Here is a 19,954-nt window from a genome sequence, read left to right on the forward strand (position 1 = left end):
ACTAGGATTTTTAAAATGCATTCATGAGTATTACAATATTTTAAACCCCCTCAAATAAAATATAATCTATAATCAAGTGGATCGGCTGGATTAGAGCAGTGGTTCATAAGATTAGTCACAGTGCAGGTTTGTAAAGTGAGGCAGGAGGAAGAATCTTCAAGCCTCCCTGTTAACAGCATCAAGGCCAGCCATGATCAGGATTGTGTTTCCTGCTGTCAGTGAAAGCTGATGGCGAGCAGAGCACTTTGGTTTGCAGAAGTGCCTCTGTCTTGTTCTTCCCTTAACTTGCTGTTTTTAATGTTGTGTACCTAGGAAGCCTGGAATTCCTCAGAAGCTTGTCAGAAGTTTCCTGATGAGAGTTTCCCTATTGAGCTTCTCCACAACAGTTCTTTAAACCAAAAAAAAAAAAAAAAACCAACAAAAAACACTTCCCCTCACCACACTTAAAAGTGTCTTTCCACACCCTGAAGTTTGAATTGCAGGTCACAAACCCACATTTTCCAAAGTAGTGTGAATGCATTATAGTGGCCAACTGTAAGGACAAATTGGGAGAACTGGATAGGGGGATGATTCTTCCCTGTAAATGTTCCCCATGGCAACTTTGTCCAGCAGCCTCAACTGAGTTCTGCTTTGGGGGCCTTACCTTCAACTCAAGGTAACTCTTCCAGGTTAGCGGAGTTTGTAACCTGAAGCGTTTGTAACCTGAGGCATTTGTAACTCGAGGTACCACTGTATAGGCCATTGCCTTATTCTGAGTTGAATCATTTGGTCTGTCTAGTTCAGTAGTGAGTGGCTCTCTGGAGTTTCAGACAGTCTTTCTCAGCCCTCTGCTTGAACATGGAACAGAGAAAAGCACAGGATAGAGGGGGGGAAACCAGGCAGTAAAATTTTAGGTGTTTGCCAGTGTCCCACCAGGTATCATTGGACTCCAGCGCCCATCAGCAGTTGTCAACACTGAATGGTCTGAGAGTCCAACATCACCTGCAGGGTCACAGGTTCTCTTTTCCTGGCTTGAAAGTACCTTTCCCATCCATAAAACACAAACATTTTAATGTCCTAAGTGAACAAGTTCTGTAAGTTCTAATATGCTGAGGCTGCTGACTGGTTACCACCAATCTTCTCCTCCCAGTCTTCAGAAGAGTTTTGCACAAGTTTCTAAGGTATTCATGTCATTAGAGCTTATACATCAAACAGAGGATGCATATGTATTGTTAAAGATGCATGTATGCCATTAAGCTGCTTTAAAACAGACCGCTTGTCTGAAGCATGAGGTAAGCTGCAAGATGAACATCTGATCTAGTGTTTTATTTACATACAAGTGTGTGTGAAATGCAATTTGTGAAGCTGAGTACAACAGCTCTCTCTTGCTCATGATCCCCAACAATTGCTGTTCAGAGATACGCTGTCTCTGAAACTGCAGTTACGACTAGCCATTGACAGGCTTGTCCTCCATGAATTTCTCTGGTTCCCTTTTAAAGCCAGCCATTGGAGTCCATCACCACATATTGTGGAGCTACTTCCATAGTGGGTGCAAACCTTCATTTGCTTTTCCTCCAACATTCAGCTTCATGGAATAATATTAGGTTCTTGTATTAAGAGAGAATAAATCCTTCTCTCTCTAGACCTTTTCCACATCGTGCATCATTTTTCACTCTACTAGGCCCCCTGACTTCACAATTTTTGTAAACTAAACAGCCCCAAACAGTCCCTTTCCACAAAAGGGAGTAGCCCCAGGCCCTTTATCATTTTGGTTGCCCTTTTCATAATGTCTGGGGAGAGAAAACAAAATGAAACAATCACAACAGAAGAGATGTGAATTGGCCCTAAGTGCTAGTACAGCAAAATTAAGCTAGGCAAATGAGTCCTTGGAGGGCAAGTATGATTTTGTCAGGAAAAATTAAGGGAATCTTTGAGATAGGTTTGAAGCACTTTGCATTTAGGATGTGTGTGTGTTTTTAACAAGTGATATTAAGAATGCTATGCAGCCCTGTCATTTGTGAATATCCATCATTAGAAAAAAATGACTGTACTAATCTGGTTTCAGGGTCAATGTACCTCAATAAAGCCATACAAATACATCACTTGATTAATGTTGTTTGCAAGTAAAACAACATGTATTTCTTGAGATCTCCCTTTTTCAAATAACACAACATAGCTGCACTAAAGTAATCAGGGTCAACGATATCAACAATATAAGTTACAAAAATGGACACATATAGTATATGGCGTCTAACAGGCCCCAAAGTTTTTAAAAACATTGCCACCAGCAAAAGAAATATTTATGTTAATTTATGTTTCAATTTATGCACATTTCTGTTGTTTTCTTACATTGTCCATTTTGTTAGTACTTAACTGAAAACATTGTTTTGTCAGTACTTAATGGAAAACCTCAGTAAACAAACAGTAAAATAAAGCAGCATAATGTGCCATTAACATTCATATAACTTAATTATAACAGTCGCACAAGTATAACAGTGCAATAATTACAAGTTGTGAATTACCACTAACAACAACAAATCTCACAGACCTTGCAGTCATATCACAAAGCACCTACGCAACCTAAATCACCACATTTCACAACTAGATGAGCAGAGCAGACAAAACAGTTACATGAAGCACCTCATTGCTGTGATCTTCTGCAATTGTGTCAACTGCAGAGACCACACCTCCTCCTTTTCTTGCTGTCAGGAGTGGCAGGCCTGACCAGTTCCAAGGCTGTATTTCTTGAAAGTCCAGAGAAGACTCAACCCATGGTTTCATAAACTCTAGGTCTACTAAACAAGAAGAACTTGTGATGTTCATGCCACCGTAGGTTGTTCAGCTTTCAGACAATACATTAGAAAAAACTCCACTAGCTACTGTTTGATCAGGTGTTTGGAAGTGTATTCAGAGTGTCTAGCCACTGGTCCAGAGCAGCTCATCTGCCAGCCTGGGCCTTCAAATCTCCAGAAGAATCCTGCCTGTAGGCATCTCAGCATCCATGATTCATTGTGTGACAACACAGAGTGAGGCCTTACAAAGCTGGGCCTTATGGCTTCCTGCTTGTGGGACTTCCTCTCATTGGAGATACAGTTGACTCCCATATTACCAGCTTTTCAACACAGTGTAGAGACGTATATTTTCCTTCAGGCCATTGGGACTGGCTGAGCTAATAAATTGTCTTTTTGTTGCAGCTTAGTTGTTTCTATGACAAGTATTGGCTTTATGTTATGTTGATGTGCAGCACTATATCTTAATGTAATGTGATATGCTGCCCTGGGATTCTTCAGATTGAAGGGCTGGTTATTAAATTTTCTTATTTATTTTGACAATGTATATACCACTTCATTACAGTTGTCTCTAAGTGGTGTACAGTGAACTCAACAAATATAATATAGATAAAAAATCAGCAAAAAACATTAAATTAAGAAATACTTTGAATGCCTGCTTTTTTTTAAAAAAAAAAGTCTTCAGTAAGTCCTGGTAGCTCAGCAGGGAGGGGACCTGTCTGATCTCACTAGAAGAGAGTTCTTCAAAATTGGGTTCACAATACAGAATGCACAACTTCTGCTGCATATGGCTGTGCATCCATTAATAGTGACTCCTCCAAAAACCAGTGATATAAGGGATATAAGGAACCAGATAGTGCTTAATGTATCTTGGACCCAACTTTGTAAATTAATATGGAAACCTTGAACCTGTATGTGTAGTGCAATAAATAAATAAAGAACAAATAAGTGGATGAAGAGTACCTAGAGAACAAAAGAGTTCCAGAAGACCGACACCAAGTTTTATTAATTTTTTCTCAATGCCATTGACCCAACCTGTTGACAGAGGGTTAACATGGGGTATATAACACAGAAGAAAGCTATTTTTAAAAATGAGCATACATTGTAGAAAATGCAGTTTTAATTTCACACTAGAGATATGGGAAGCGCAAAAAAAAAAAATCCTTCTGGAATCTTTTTGGTATATGTTTTAAAATACAGTTTATATTTATTTGCAGAAAATTCACCTTTTAAAAAATACCACCCTTGGGGCTATGTTTTAATTCCCCCCTCCCAAACTCCTAATATGGCCAGACTGTCCTGCTTTAATTTTCCTTGATGCCAAGCACCATAATTAATAACTGATTCTGCTACCTCTGGAATGAAAAGTAATTAGAAAGAAAGAAAGAAAGAAAGAAAGAAAGAAAGAAAGAAAGATGCCTAAAAATAGGGAGAGACTTCAGCTGCTCCTTCTTCCCCTTCACGTTGCCATTACGATTTGTGAGAGAGGAGATACCGATGCACCTCGGAGATGCTTCTTTTGTGGTTCGGAGGAGAAAGGGGGAGAGATGGGGGGCGGCGGCGGCGGCGGCGGCAGACGCGATCCTCGCTGCTACCTTTTCCAGAGGCTGAGGCACAGCAGCGAAGGAAGAGCAGGCACCCCGGCGGCGGCGGCGGCGGCGGCAGCAGCAGCAGTTTCCCCTTTCCCCGGCCCTGACTCTACGGGCGCATGCTCACTTGTGCCCGCAGCCCTGGACCATATTTGTCAGGACTCCTCGAGAGACGGAGAAAAAAAAATAAAGAGAGAGAGAGAGAGAGAATTTGGGGGGGTAAGGAAGCGCCTGGTTCCGACCTGATTGCTAACCCATTAACTGCAATGCACAACGCCGAGGGGTTGCCTTTCCATTGCCTCCCTTTGGCTGAGGATGAAAGTTAAGAGAGAGAGAGATAAAGGGAAGCAAGCGCACCTCCTCTGCCTCCCTTATGAACCGGGAGGAGGAGCGCGCGCGGGGGGGGGGGGGAGAGAAATAGAAGAGAATTTTCTCCATAAAGGTGCGGGGGGGGGGGAGCGCGCAGAGGGAAGAGTTCCAGCACAGCCTCTCGCCCAGGGGATGGGACCCGAGGTGGTGGGGGAAAGTGGCCCGGCGCCTGCGAAGTGGCCGGGGAGTGTGGGTCGGCCACGGGGGGTTCCTTTCCTAAAAAAGCCCCTAAGTGCGTGAGAGTGAAAGAGGAACAAAAGAGTGGGCGAGGGAGAGCGAGAGAGAGCGAGAGAGAGAGGTGCCTTCGGCGTCCGCGTCCCCCACCCCGCTCGCTTCTTCCCCAACATATGACGGGTAAATTGGGGGGAGAAAAGGGAGGAGGTGGAGGCTGGAGCGGCCGTGGAAATGAGGAGGGCATTTCGCAGCCCCGCACGTCTTGGCGGGCGGAGACCGGCGGGGAGGGAGGGGGGCGGCGGCGGCGGCGGCGGTTCTGCGGCGTCCTGCCGCCCCGCCACTGGGGAGCCGGCCCGGGTTTTTTTGACACTTCCCCGGGAGCGTCTAGGGAAGGGGGACGGCAGCGCCGCCGCCGCGACAGGGATTTGGGGGAGAGAGGGGTGCGGGTTGCGGAGGGGCCGCCGCCGCAGCCGCTCGCTCGCTCGCTCGCTCCCTTTTTGTTTACGGGGTTCCCTCAGCCGAGGGAGGGATGGAGGCTTTGAAGCGCGCGGGGAGGAGGAGGAGGGACGGACTTTTCCCACCCAGATTTGGCTGCAGCGGGATATACCGGTTGCATGTGTAACGTGTGTCGTGTCTCCCCTCCTGGAGAAGGGAAGGGGGGGGAGGCCTGCTCGGATCAGCGCGCACGGGCAGCTTCTGAGGGTGTGTTCCCCCCCCTTCTTTTTCGTCAAAGGATTATTCTTATTCTTATTATTAATACTGTTTCTCCTCCTTCTTGTCTCCCCCTTGCAGCTTCTGGACTTTGTGGCGGGCGGGCGCGCGCGCGCGGCGGCGGCGTGTGCATTTGTGTGCCGATATATAGAAATATAATACTGAGCTCCCCAATTCCGCCATTTTGGGCAAACTTTGCACACGCACGCACACACCACACGCGCAGCAGAGACGCTCCTCGCAGTTAGGAGTGGGAGGGAGCGTGTGTGGCAGGGGTGGGGGGAACTCTTGCTCCCCGTGCATGTCTTCTCACTTAAGCGGAAACATAGGTAGGGATTGGGGGCAGCAAATAAACCCCCGTGGGAGATGCGGGGATTTTCCCCCCTCTTTTGCGCGCGCGCGTGTGAGTGAGTGAGGGAGGGAGAGGTGTGTTTGCATCACATGAACGTGGCTCGTGTGAATTAAGCCAAGCTAGCAGCACACCCGGGTTCCTAATACTCTGCAACAACGCCGCCCGCTTGCCTGTATATTCCCCGCTTCCTGTAGTAGCCCTTTACCCATGATGAGCTGCAAACTGACACACTTGTTCCAAGCTCTTCGTGGGGGAGATGGGAAGGCGCTCGGCCCGAGCTCCCCATAACTGAGAGTCCGTAAGTGTGTGGGGGGGGGGACGGGGGGACGGGACTCAAGCCTGCTCTGTGGTATGTTGCTGTGGAAGATACCAGGAGGTGCGTGGGTGGGTGGGTGGGGGTGTTCTCCCGGAGCCCCCTCCCCTTTTATTCTCACACGCGCACAGCAGGAGGAGGAAGTGGGTGAGGAGAAAACTTTGAAAGGGCCGAGCCAACTCCAAAGGGGACCTTTTCAGAAGCGCCTGGCTAAGGGTGGGTGAAAGGGGGCCGGGCTGAGGAGACCAGAAACAGAGAGGGAGAAGGGAGACGCCTTCTCCTCAAGGAGGGTGATTTCTCTCTTACGAGCTCGGGAAAGAGAACTAATCCAGAGGGGGAAAGAACCCAGAACCGTTTCTTCTCCCCTCGGAAGAGAGAACAGTCCCAGCCCTTCCTGAAAGTGGGGAGTGCGGGAAGAGAAGGGTAAAAAGCAAAAAATGTCTCGAGTTTGTTTTAGGCAACCTCCCCTTCCCGGTTTCCGTCGCAGGCTCCGCAAGAAAAAAACGGGACCCGATTAACAAACAAGAGCAGTGCCTCTCTCTTATTATGCAACTTCCTCAGCCGGGGCACCCGGTCTCTCTCTTTTTCGCTTTCTTTCTTTTCCTTCCCACACGCTTATACACCTTTTGCTCGCCGTGCAACGGCCTCGCCGCCCTCCCCTTGGGCATTTCCTTCCAGAGAAAGTGGAGGCGTCGAGGTTAGTTCAGGAGCCCCCTCGGAAAGCTGGCTCGCGGTACTTTCTGCTCTTTTACCAAAGGAGGCGAACGGAGAACCTGGGCAGGGGGCTGGCGGAAGGGGGGACCCTGTTTCGTAGCCTGAAGCGTAGTTTGAATTTGGTAGTTTTTGTTACTGTGGCTTCGTTGCGCCGGGAAGTTGCATGTGAAGGACCTGCGCCTCTCTCCGACCCCTTCCGCCGCTCTTCTTAATTTTAAGAGGGCGGGGGGGGGGGAGAGAATATGTAGTATCCTGAGTGATCACAGTGTTCTCTAGAAAAGTTTCAAGTGCAGCAAAATACGCTATTCCAAAACTGGCCAAGGAGGGACCCCTACTGGTGGAACGGAGGTATCCACCCTGGGGATGAAAGTTCAAATTCTGGCCTCCAAGTTTTGCCGTGATTGCACTTCAGAGTTCATGAATTGGTGAGGTATATTCCAAAGGGATGATGTGAAGATACGGGTTTTTTGCTGCTTCCCCCTTCCATACCATTTCTGTTATTACAGTGTTTTCTGATCTATATGAAATGTAGATATATAATGAAGAATGTTTCTAGGGATTGTTATGAGACTAAACTCTTTCATTTTGAATACTCAACACCGAACATAATAAGCACATCTGATAGTTGTGAAGATGAGTGTATTCATTTCTCCCCCCTCTTTGCACATCGGTTTCCTAAAAGTGTTAGATCAGTCAGTTTCACTTTCCTGTCTAGTGCATTTCTGTTGATACATGACAATTTCAGATTGCCTTTGGCTGTAATTAAATAAAAATGAGGTTTTTTCAATGAATAGTTTTATGATAACTGTAGGATTTTCTTTTAGGCATCTGCTATACTTTATTCAAGTTTCTTCTGATGGAGGAATTGTTGGTTGCTAGAAGCATACCACTTAAGGGCCTGCAGAAATGATAGTCTTAAAATTCATTTAGGAGGCTAGAATATACAGGGGTATGTTTCAGATGTGTGGATATGGAAAGTTGGGAAGCCTCCCTCACACGTTGCATGGCTTGTAGAAAATAAACCACAAGCTTGGACTTGCTCCTACACTAACCTAAGGCTAAGTTCATAGCTTTAAATAAGATTCACATATTTTTATGGCCAAGAAGAGCCATACATCCAGGTACCCCTAAAGATATTGGAACTTCCCACCCAACAGTGTGTATGAGCGGCAGACAAGGAATGTCTTTGAACACTTTTCTCATGTACAGCATTCAAAGATGCCCTGCATGCTGGCCAATTTTGATAAAAATACCTGTTTCCTTGACTCACCTCCTAAGTACATCTTTGTTTTTCTGAGCTAACTATTTTAGTCAAAATTTTGTTTGTGATTGCATAAGCAGTAGGATCTCTGCTTCTGTAAATATTTTGAGGGGTTGGGGGAAAGAGAAATGTATATGGAAAGGTGTGCATGCTTCATATGCTGTTAATGTTTGTGTAGCCAAATTCAAGGTGCAGTATCTCGTTTCAGTTTGTCTGCATTCCTGGATAGTGATTAAAGGGAGTTTGCCACCTCAACTCTGTGGCACTGTTTCTTAAAAAAATAAATACCCCATATAGTAGATACAGTGGGGTTCTCTTTCCCTTGTGTTCTGTTGGATACATCCTAGTTCATTTTAGCTTTTGGTGGTGCTGGAAGTATTGGTTTTTCCTGGTAGGGGACTGCATGATTGTATCTTCACTTGCTTTCTGCAGTATACTGTTAAATGAATCAAACAAATGACATTAAGATAGCTTTTTCACCTCTTGTGACATATCTCTTGGGAAGTTTAGAGCTGTACTTAGTTGGTGTTTATAGCACAGCTGTCATTTTGAAGTCAGCTTTATTTAATCACTTTTATAACTGTACATTTGACATTCCGATCTTTTTTCGGAAAAGGGAATTGTTTGAGTACAGTTTGGTGTTTATTATGCTGTAAGGGTCTGGCGCTTAAGCTGTTACTGAATTTAATTGGGCAGGCTTCTCCTGATGTATGTTGACAAAACAAGTTTTCTGACTGATAGTATGAGTTTATTTCCATTAACACTTCACCTGTTCGAAATTATGAAGACAGGTTGTTAGAATAGGGAGAGTACAAAATATAGTGATTAATGAACATGGAAAGCATAAGCAATACACTTTCTCATTTAATCCTTCAGGAACAAGGTAATCAGCTGAAGAGCAAGTCTGTGAGCAGTGCAATAATTCAGGAAATGAGATGTTTCAAAACAAAACAATCCTGTTAAAATTATAAAAAAATGTAAGTGCTTTCCATTGGGTACTCCATTGGATTTGGCAGGAAGAAAGAACAGGCTGGAACTGAATGCCGAGTGCAGAAACTAATCATGATCCAGTGGCAAAGAATTGTTAAAACTTGCATTGACACCCCCCCCCAAATAAATTGTTTCAGTCTTGATAAAGCTTGGTATAAAGTTAACTATTACAAGGTTGCAGTGACACACTACCTAGCTGAAGTAACTCCTTGAGGGCTTCTAGCCATCGCTTGAGGCACTGTCTGGTTTCCTGTGTTTTCAATGCTGAGTTGAAGCTGTTTGCATATTAAGTTGGCCTGCACTGAAAAACTATTTGCAGCAGCATTACTACAGTAGAAATCTATGTTCAACTTTTTCCTCAGAGTGGAAAACATTTCCTGTCACAATTGTAAGCGTTAGAAAAAGATGTTTCTATATAAATCTACTTCTGATTTAGTTATTGCATGAGTGAATCCGCCCTTCTCTCCCCCCCCCCTTCTTTGCTCTAGGGGTATTTTGGCTTTACCAAAAGGTGTAAATTAAAGGGACCTTGAAGGAAGATTTCCTTGCACATCCTAGGGCAGCATCTTGCTTAGTTAGTGTAAGCCTGAGGCATGTGGGCACCGTGAAAAAAGAACGACACCCATGGTAGGGATGGGGCTGGGAGTTTCGTAAGTGTTAAGGCCAGAACAGCACCAAAATAAAGCATTTTCCTTAGTTGAAACAGCTACCTCTCCTTGTTGGCTATGCATGCTCAAAACAATTGGATATAGGCGCAGCAGCACTCTCTGCATAGGATGCTACCTTGTATTGAGATAGACCGTTGGTCCATTTAGCTCAGTATTGCCCACACAGATTGGCAGAGATTTTCCAGTGTTTCAGGATGGGGTAATGCCCTAGCTGTACTAAGTGATACCAGCAATTGAACTTGGACCTTATGCATACAAAGCAACTGCTCTTAAACTGAGCTATGACATTTTCAGACTTATTTGAAAGTAATTTTCTGCTGAGTTTTAATGGATATTGTGGGCTTTCAAGCAAATACTGAAAACCTTCCCTGCCCAGTCAGACTTGTGATTGTTGCTGATTTGTGTTCAACCAGCATTTTGAATGTTTGCAAGTTGTCTTCTTATACTTTTATGAGATTTTATTATTGTATTTCTTCAAGGTACAGTGATACCTCGGGTTACAGACGCTTCAGGTTACAGATGCTTCAAGTTACAGAGTCCGCTGACGCAGAAATAGTACCTCGGGGTAACAACTTTGCTTCAGGATGAGAACAGAAATTGTGCTCTGGTGGCAGCGGGAGGCCCCATTAGCTAAAGTGGTGCTTCAGGTTAAAAACAGTTTCAGGTTAAGAACGGACCTCCAGAATGAATTAAGTTCTTAACCAGAGGTACCACTGTATTGCTAAATATAGAATACTTTAAAGTGAATTTTTTGGGGAAATTACCGTACTTTTCCGTGTAGAAGAAAATGTTTTTTTACTCTAAAATAAGGTTATAAATCCGGGGGCAGGGGTGTTATACAAGGATAGTGCATATGCGGGACAGGTGATTGGTTGCATCTGCGAGCAGGAGCTTGTCAGTAGCAATTGGGTGGTTGAAGGCGGCTGCTGCAAGGGCTGCTTAGGATTGGCTGCTGGTGCAACAATTTTGTGACTGATTGGTAGTTGCTCAACAACTTTGGCAATCCTCCCCCAAAAAGCTCAACAACTCTGGGCCATCTTCCCCCATTTACTTACCGTAATTTGGGGCCCCCAAAAGTAGGGGACATCTTATACAAGGGGGCATCTTATACACGCGAAAATACAGTATGTTAAGAAAGGCTCTGGCTTTAATGTGGATAATGTCATTATATAGTATAGTCACTAGGTGGCACGTGGTATAGTGGTGGAATCAGGATCCACAAGTTGCTGTTCTGTTATTGTTTAACAGAGACAATAAAGTTCTTACCTAGCTTCCTAACTCGTGTGTCATCTAAGGCTTAATAACAGTTTATTGCAAACTCACTGTGCAGATGCGGTCTTACATGTATACTGGGCCCAGCACACACATCTGAGTCTAAGATTGCAGCTGCAACGTACAGTTAAATCTCTAGTTTCTACAGTCTTTTTATAATTTTTATGATATTTGCTATTTATAGATACTTCTTTCATTAGTTAGTCTTACTACCTTTGCAGAAGAATGTTTAGATCTGAATCTCCAAGTTTTTTCATCTTTGCTGTATTCAAGTCCATTTAAAAATGAGGGTGGTTTTTTTTGTCAAATATAACAGGCTCCAAGAGAAGATACAGGTAAAGGCAATTATTTCTGTGACAATGGGTTAATTTTTTTAAAAAGGATCAGCTGTCATGTGCTTTGTCTGCACCAAGTATCCTTCATTCTACCTCTAGCACATTTAAATAACCATATATTAGAAATTGATGCAGGGAGAAGTAGAGCCCTGTCTGTTACTTTCAGATAAGAATGTATATGGTTCAAATGTTTTCAGGTTACGTGCTGTGAAAAGGGAAAGTTATTACTTCTCCCAAAGTTTCAGGTGGCTTAAAAAAATTTAAAAATAAGCAATACAAACTGTTAAAACATTGCAGTGAAATGAGCACAAACAGCTTTTGATGACGTCTACATTAATCTGCATTAATTAGCAAATGACATCACTGAACATCCAGCCTGAACAAGACTTCTGGGGAGCACAAGAGTTTGCTCACTATTTTCTGACACTTTTGTTGGTTCTTATTGCTTAGCTCTGATTTTTGTTTTAACACAAAGAGTTGCCATTGGTGTAGAAGAAGCCACCAGATACTGTAAGAAGAGAGTCGTAATTGCTTTAGGGACTCATCCACACAACTATTTGTCTCATGCCTAGAGAGTACAGATCTGAGTGGTTTTCTGCTTCACCTGCAATTTTCAAGCATGGGTTCGAGCGGATTCCCCCTTGCTTCAGAGGTTATTTTGCCTGCTTATAGATACTTAAAGCATTTTATCTGGTTTTGGAAGCCTGGAATTTTCAGTTTATGTTAAAATTATTGCCAATTATATATAATGAAAATGGCAGAAAAATATACTGTACTGCACTTTATAACGGCAAATACAGTTGAATAAAAGAGCATAACTGGGGATAGGATGTGTATCCAATATGTATTGAGCTTTGGTACATGCTTAATCAAAGTTAATATTCATTGCGAAAGAGGATGGTTCATTCTTCTGCCTTGTCTGTCAGAAAAACCTAGGCCCAGAATTTGAGAGTTCTAGGGCATATAAAAAAGCAAAAATAAAGATAGAATAGTTTTTTTCCCCTCAGCAAATAGCTGCTAGATATTTTTCAGATCGACTTACTACACTGATCATGAGTCATAACTATAAGAGCTTGTCCAGGCAATCATTTCAAAGTGTTTTCTATGCCATTTTAGCCATTGTGGGATAGTCTTACAAGTTCTAATCACAGATATTTGGGCTGTGTGGTGGCAATAACTACTTGGGGAGTGTAAAAGCTTTGGTGCAACAGGTTAGCTATGTTGTTGTTTCTCTCCTGCCTTTCTAAAGAAAAGCTGGATAAGTGGTACTGCAGTGCTGAAGATGGTGATTATTTAGCATAGGAACAAGTAGTCTTGAATAGCCCCTTTCCTTCAGCCATACAAAGTCTAAAAACTAACATAAATGTGAGTGTGTATGTGGAAGGGAGGAGAAAAAGAGAGAGAAGCAAACAGGCTGAGAACAAGAGAAAAGGCCATAAGGGTAACATCATTTCTACTATATTGAATGAAAGTTGAAGACCAGTTACGTCTGTTGATAATAGGTATTTCTGCTTTTAACTGTTTTGAGAGACGTAATTGCAGATCGTAAAGGGATTTTTTTTGTCTAGCTAAAGTTATTAGTGAGTAAGATCTACCAAAAGCAGTGGAACCTTGTTGGCAGTCTTTAGGTTTAAATAGGGATGCGGGTGGCTCTGTGGTCTAAACCACCGAGCCTCTTGAGCTTGCTGAACATAAGGTTGGCAGTTTGAATCTGCATGATGGGGTGAGCTCCTGTTGCTTCGTCCCAGCCCCTGCCAACCTAGCAGTTCAAAAGCATACCAGTGTGAGTAGATAAATAGGTACTGCTGTGGTGGGAAGGTAAATGGTGTTTCCATGCTCTCTTGCTTCCATTATGGTGTTCCATTGCACCAGAAGTGGTTTATTCATGCTGGCCACATGACTCGGAAAGCTGTCTGCAGACAAACACCACCTCCCTCAGCCTGAAAGCAAGATGAGTGCCGCACCCCATAGTTGAATTTGACTGGACTTAACCGTCCAGGGGTCCCTTACCTTTTTTACCTTTAGGACCTAGTTCTATTGAACTTAGTCCTATCGACTGTATCATCTGTTTTTGAGGATAAATAGATTTTGTATGTTTATATGCTGACTTGGAAGCAAGTCCTATTACATCTACAGTGGTACCTCGGGTTAAGTACTTAATTCGTTCCGGAGGTCCGTTCTTAACCTGAAACTGTTCTTCACCTGAAGCACCACTTTAGCTAATGGGGCTTCCAGCTGCTGCCGCTGGGCCGCCAGAGCACGATTTCTGTTGTCATCCTGAAGCAAAGTTCTTAACCTGAAGCACTATTTCTGGGTTAGCGGAGTCTGTAACCTGAAGTGCATGTAACCCTAGGTACCACTGTACTGGGACTTACTTCCCAGAAAGCATGCATAGGATTTTAGCCTCAGCTTCACCACCGTGAAGCACACAGCATTCTGCTGGCTGAAACCATGGCTACTTCTTGAGAATACAGACATTCTGGACCTGGAAGGTTATGATAATAGTTTTGGTTGGCATGCATATTTATGGTATGACAAGGTAAAGGTACATAGAAATTTTAAAAACCATATTGTTAGGAAAGCATTGTATAATGTATGGAATCGATATAAAGATTTGCTTGAAAGTAAAACCCCCAGGTGGTTGTCACCAATGGAAGCCAAGGCGGTAAAAAGACTGAACATGGATACAGATTGGCCAAAATATTGTGAAATTATAGAATATGATGGTGAAAAGTTGAAACTACAGAGTTTTGAGAAATTGAAACCTAAAGTCCGAGATTGGTTACATTATTTCCAGATCAATGAAACTTTTAAGCAGGACAGAAAACTAGGATTTCAGAAGGAGAGGTCAAAGTTAGAAACAGAATTGCTAGAACCCAATACTAAGAATTTGTCTAGAATGTACAATCTGCTGCTAAAATGGAATACACAGGATGAAACGGTTAAATCAGCCATGATTAAGTGGGCACAGGATATTGGTCATGATATTATGTTTGCTGACTGGGAGCAGTTATGGACCACAGGTATTAAATTTACGGCATGCAGTGCCCTGAAAGAGAACATAATGAAAATGATCTATAGGTGGTACATGACCCCAGTCAAGCTTGCAAAGATATATCATTTGCCCAATAACAATTGTTGGAAGTGTAATGAATGTGAAGGAACTTTTTATCACCTTTGGTGGACCTGCCCAAAGATTAAGGCCTACTGGGAAATGATCTATAATGAAATTAAGAAAATCCTTAAGTGGACATTTGTAAAGAAACCGGAGGCTTTTCTCCTGGGCATGGTCGGCCAATTGGTACCAAAGAAAGATAGGACCTTTTTTATGTATGCAACAACAGCAGCAAGAATCCTTTTGGCGAAGTATTGGAAGACTAAAGAATTACCTACTCTGGAAGAATGGCAGACCAAGGTGACTGAATTTATGGGACTGGCAGAGATGACCGGCAGAATCCGTGACCAGAGGAAAGAGACAGTGGAGGAGGACTGGAAAAAATTTAAAATCTATCTTAAAAATTGTTGTAAAATTTCGGAATGTTAAGATGTCAAGGGATTGGATACAAAGAATTACAGCTATAAATTGAAATTTATAAAATAGAATTTTTTTTTTTTTAAAGAGAATTAAATATAAAAATGGGATGAAGAATTGCTAAAAATTTTAAAATATGGATGCAGTGAAGGGGAGGTTTGGGGAAGTCGTGTTATGTTTATTTGTTTTTTGTTTATGTTGTAAAATCAATAAAAATTATTTTTTTAAAAAAAAAAGAAGCACACAGCATTCCATGATCTAGTATTTTTCCCCTAAAGGGAAAAAGTTCATGTAGTTCCAACTAGAAGTGTGGGAAGAGTCCCTTCTGGCCCATTGTTTGGTGGCAGTTTATTTGCGTGGGGAGTTTACAGATCTTGGCTGTTGTAACTTCTGCAATTTAGATGCACAGTTTCCAGCCTCCAAAATCATGGAAATTGTTGTCACCAGGCGTTTCTGACTTTTACATTATGGTTGTTCAAGTGAAGGAACACTCGAGTATGACCTGGAGAGTTCATGTGAAGGAACATCTAGATCAAGGGAAGTAATAGTGCCACTGTATTCTGCTCTGGTCAGACCTCACCTGGAGTACTGTGTCCAGTTCTGGGCACCACAGTTCAAGAAGGACACTGACAAACTGGAACGTGTCCAGAGGAGGGCAACCAAAATGGTCAAAGGCCTGGAAACGATGCCTTATGAAGAACGGCTAAGGGAGCTGGGCATGTTTAGCCTGGAGAAGAGGAGGTTAAGGGGTGATACGATAGCCATGTTCAAATATATAAAAGGATGTCACATAGAGGAGGGAGAAAGGTTGTTTTCTGCTGCTCCAGAGAAGCGGACACGGAGCAATGGTTCCAAACTACAAGAATAAAGATTCCACCTAAACATTAGGAAGAACTTCCTAACAGTAAGAGCTGTTCGACAGTGGAATTTGCTGCCAAGGAGTGTGGTGGAGTCTCCTTCTTTGGAGGTCTTTAAGCAGAGGCTTGACAACCATATGTCAGGAGTGCTCTGATGGTGTTTCCTGCTTGGCAGGGGGTTGGACTCGATGGCCCTTGTGGTCTCTTCCAACTCTATGATTCTATGATTCTATAACAATATAATCTTCATCTACTCTAGGTTGGGTTTTGGATAATTCTTCTCTAATGCCCAACATTTCCCATGTGTTCTACTCTGTTACTGGTGCTTATTTTATAAGTCCATGAGCAACAGCATCTTAAAATTATTATTACAGTGGCAAGTATTTTTAATCTCTGTTGGAAGCCGCCCAGAGTGGCTGGGGAAACCCAGCCAGATGGGTGGGGTACAAATAATAAATTATTATTATTATTATTATAAGTAGCACCATGGCTTTATCATAGGTGCTTTCTTGCTGCTTGAGGGTTGGGAAACTCTCTGAAACAGCATTAGAGAAAAGTAGAAGAGGCTCATTTGTGGATGAACTGCTTTACATAGGACTTTTAAATTCCAGTCAACTATATAACCCAGTAGTTATCCATATTTGTTTCCAGCTTTAAGCAAAACACACAGGTGGAAAATGCAGATAACTAGAAATGTGACAGTTTTGATATTAGAAAAGTTAGATATAGATTTTAAGTGTTATGCCAGATGTATTTCACTTAAGGCTAAAATCCAGGCAACTGCCGGATTTTATATTTTCAAAAATTGGAACCATTATTTCTTTCATTTTCCCAGCAGTCCTAGGTGCGACCTGAAACCTACACAGCACCTAGTAGAGCCTAATCCGATTAAATCTGCTATCTCTTCCTATCCTCCATCCTCTTATTTCCGGCTAAATTTAGACTTTGCGGCATCACCATCTAGCCCAGTTTTCTACTGTACCTCTCTCTTCCATCCACTCTCCTGCCCCCCCCCCCAAAAAAAACTTGCTTAATATCCAGCCTGATTAGGAGCTTTGGTGAACTCAGAAACTATTTTGGTATTTTGTTATTTTTGGCTGGTTTTAATAAAAGTGTTGATTAGCTTTGAATTTTTACATTATTTACAATAGGTTATAAATATTGTGGGGCAGGTGAAACAATGATTGAAAATCATGTGATGTATGGTGTGAAAGTGGCTCAAAAATAACATTTTGTGGAAGTGGATCAGATTTTTTATGAAAATGTTAGAATTTTAAAAAAAGTATAATAAAGTACAAAGACACAAATAGAAAGACTGTCCCTCAGGCTGGGGTTTGTGTGCTGTTTCCCTGCCCACCCCCCCACCCCATTCACAAAAGAAAAAGAAAAAAGCCACCACAATTTTATATCTGTTTATGTAGGCATACAGACAATTAAGGGTATGTTGGATCAGAGAGATCATTTTCATATCTCCTGTCTTATTTATTTTACAGTATATGCACCATGAATGAACCAACTTCTAGTGGATGTGGGCAAGACTTTGATGTATTTAGTGTAATGGACTGGAAGGATGGAATTGGTACCTTGCCTGGAAGTGATCTGAAGGTAACATTTTATAATCCTAAGTAAGCTGTGAAAAACATAATGTAACCATAGATGCAGAGACATATATACATACAACTTAGTGCTGTATAAAGGGCAAGTCTTGATGTTACCAGGAAATGGATAAGTGTGTCAAAATTCTCTCTCCAGGATATGCCACAGCTGGCCTACCAACCTTTACTGGTAAAAGACGTTTCATATCACGAATGCCACTTGACATCCAAATTACAGGCTATATTGAACAGCAGTCACAAACTGTGGACTTGCTCCATTAGTGGAAAGGCAACCCTGCCCAGAATAAGTTGAACAGCACCTCATACATTCATCAAACCATCCACCAACAGTTCCTATCTCTTGACTGGACTGAATTTGAGTTTCTTTGGCCTCATTCAGTCCAAAATCTTCCTCTTGTGATATGTTTGTGTTAAATAGCAAACAGAGTACTGTGGCAGTCCAGTGCTCAATGGCCATGGGACAAAATAACAGCCTCCAGCTTTGCTTTCTGAAACTGTTTGCTGAGGAGGAACAGAATAATGAACAAAGCACAGGACTCCTAATTCTCAGCGCATATACTGAGTCTGAAAGGACATTATAGTAGATTATTATTATTGTATTTATATAGATGATATTGTATGGTGTCAATGGCAGATACCCTCAGCAGGATGGACAGGTGCCCCATGAACAGTTTCTCAGTCCTTGCTAGCTGTCCAGTACATCTTTGATCGTTAATGTAATAACCCTGTGAGCCTTTGTATGGCATCTTCTCAGGACAAGTGGTAGTAGGAAGAAACCCTAGCTTCCAGCCGTATGTACCTTATCATAATGGACCAGTGTCCACAAACAGCAGCAATGGGAGATAGCAACCACGTTCTGGGAAAAGCAAGTCAATTTTCATTACAGTACTGTTCTATTATTCTCAAATGCCTCTTTCTGGCTCTCTGAAAGCCTTCTGAAGTCGTCCTTCACCTGAAAGAGATGGGGAGTGCAAACGGAGAATTCACAGATAACTGCTTCTGATGTTCTTGGGTTCTCCTTTCAAAGATTGGAGAGGGCATTGAGGACTGCAGGAAATGCCCGTGTTGCCATGTTCTGGAGTTTGCCCTGGAAATATTTAGTAGAATCATAGAAGAGAGAGGCACCTGAAGAAACTCAAGATAGAGCTGTATGATTTGAATTTGAAATATAAGCAGAGTTGAGAGTGGATTTCATGCTCTTTATTCAGCTCATAGCGGTGAGGAGGAATGAATGTTTCCCCAAAGTATCTGCTTTATATACATTATTTACACAATGGGCTGCACGTGATTGGCTAATTCCGGAATTCTCCTGTAGTCCAATCAGGTTGTGGATTCACTTCCATCTGGAGCTGGTTTGGGTGGCTCCTGCAGAACAATCATACTGCTGCATTGTTCTAGGACCAATCAGACTGCTGCATTCTGAATCCTATTGTTCTAGGACCAATCAGACTGCTGCATTTTGGAGCCTATTCAACTCAGTACATAACAGAATCATAATTGATCAGCAGTTTGAGCTACAGCAGATTGCTTCTGATAATTGAAATAATTGAACTCAGGCACACACAGGGCAAGTGAGAAGTCCTTACGGTCACATCACCAACCTTTCTAGCCTTGCAGTTAGGTGTAAATATCTTCCTGGCTGCAACTGAAGAGTAATGAAGAGGAAAACCATTTCACAAGAGAGATTTTCTTATCAGTAGGTAGATCTTTACACTGAATTGCAAGCCCTTTGAATGTTTTCTTCTAAAAAATTCACACAAGACCAGAAATTTTTTAGTGCTGAGTGTTGTGTTATTTATAGTAAGCAATTTTATACTTTGCCTTGACCCATTTTTCCAGTTTGAAGATTGTTTGCAAGCAAATTGAAGTTTTGTGGGCTTGTTCAGATTTGTGTATAACATTCTACACTGTGATTTCTTTTCAAGTCTATATTTTTAAATAAATGTACAAATGGGGGGGTCTTCACATGTGAGACAATCATAGTCTAGTGCAGGATTTCGAGGTTTGGAACTTTTCCATTTGGCAGGCTAAGCAGCGTGTTCAAATCAGAAACACTTCAGTGCTTTACAATTGCTGTGTGCTGTGTAGAGGACTAGAAGAGTTGATATCTTCTAAGCTGAAGAGCATATATAAATGTGAAGTACTCTGCTTTTTTGAATCACTCTGATGAGTGCACACAATCACCATCACCTCTGGATTCAAGTGCTTCTATCAAATTGGACAAGCTGCAATAATTTAAAATTGCTTCCTGGTGGAGAGGCAGTATATGGAGTATTTTAGGCTTTTGTGCCTCTCAAGTGCCATATTTTCAAAGTGGAAATTACAAGTGTGCCCAGTATGTTATCATTGCATCCAAACAAGTGAATGGATTAATTTTTAAATCCTCCTGGAAATACATATACCCAGGTTTTTTTTGCCCGGAAAGAGCAGATG

The 19,954-nt window shown here is 42.4% G+C and overlaps 1 protein-coding gene across 12 annotated transcripts in view; it reads left to right on the plus strand.

Moving 5' to 3' along the window:
• Positions 1–4,447: 4,447 nt before the first annotated feature.
• Positions 4,448–19,954, plus strand: part of L3MBTL3 (L3MBTL histone methyl-lysine binding protein 3) — a 58,252-nt gene continuing 42,745 nt past the window's right edge. For 2 of the 12 annotated variants that reach the window (XM_081856154.1, XM_081856157.1), the window contains exon 1: positions 17,399–17,510. In XM_081856154.1, the coding sequence (XP_081712280.1) occupies positions 17,409–17,510 (102 nt within the window). In that variant the 5' untranslated portion in view covers positions 17,399–17,408. The other 10 variants (XM_081856158.1, XM_081856156.1, XM_081856159.1 and 7 more) reach the window with 10 other exon arrangements.

This window comes from Podarcis erhardii (genome assembly GCF_964252035.2).
Source record: "Podarcis erhardii genome assembly, chromosome: 3".
NCBI classification, from domain to species: domain Eukaryota; kingdom Metazoa; phylum Chordata; class Lepidosauria; order Squamata; family Lacertidae; genus Podarcis; species Podarcis erhardii.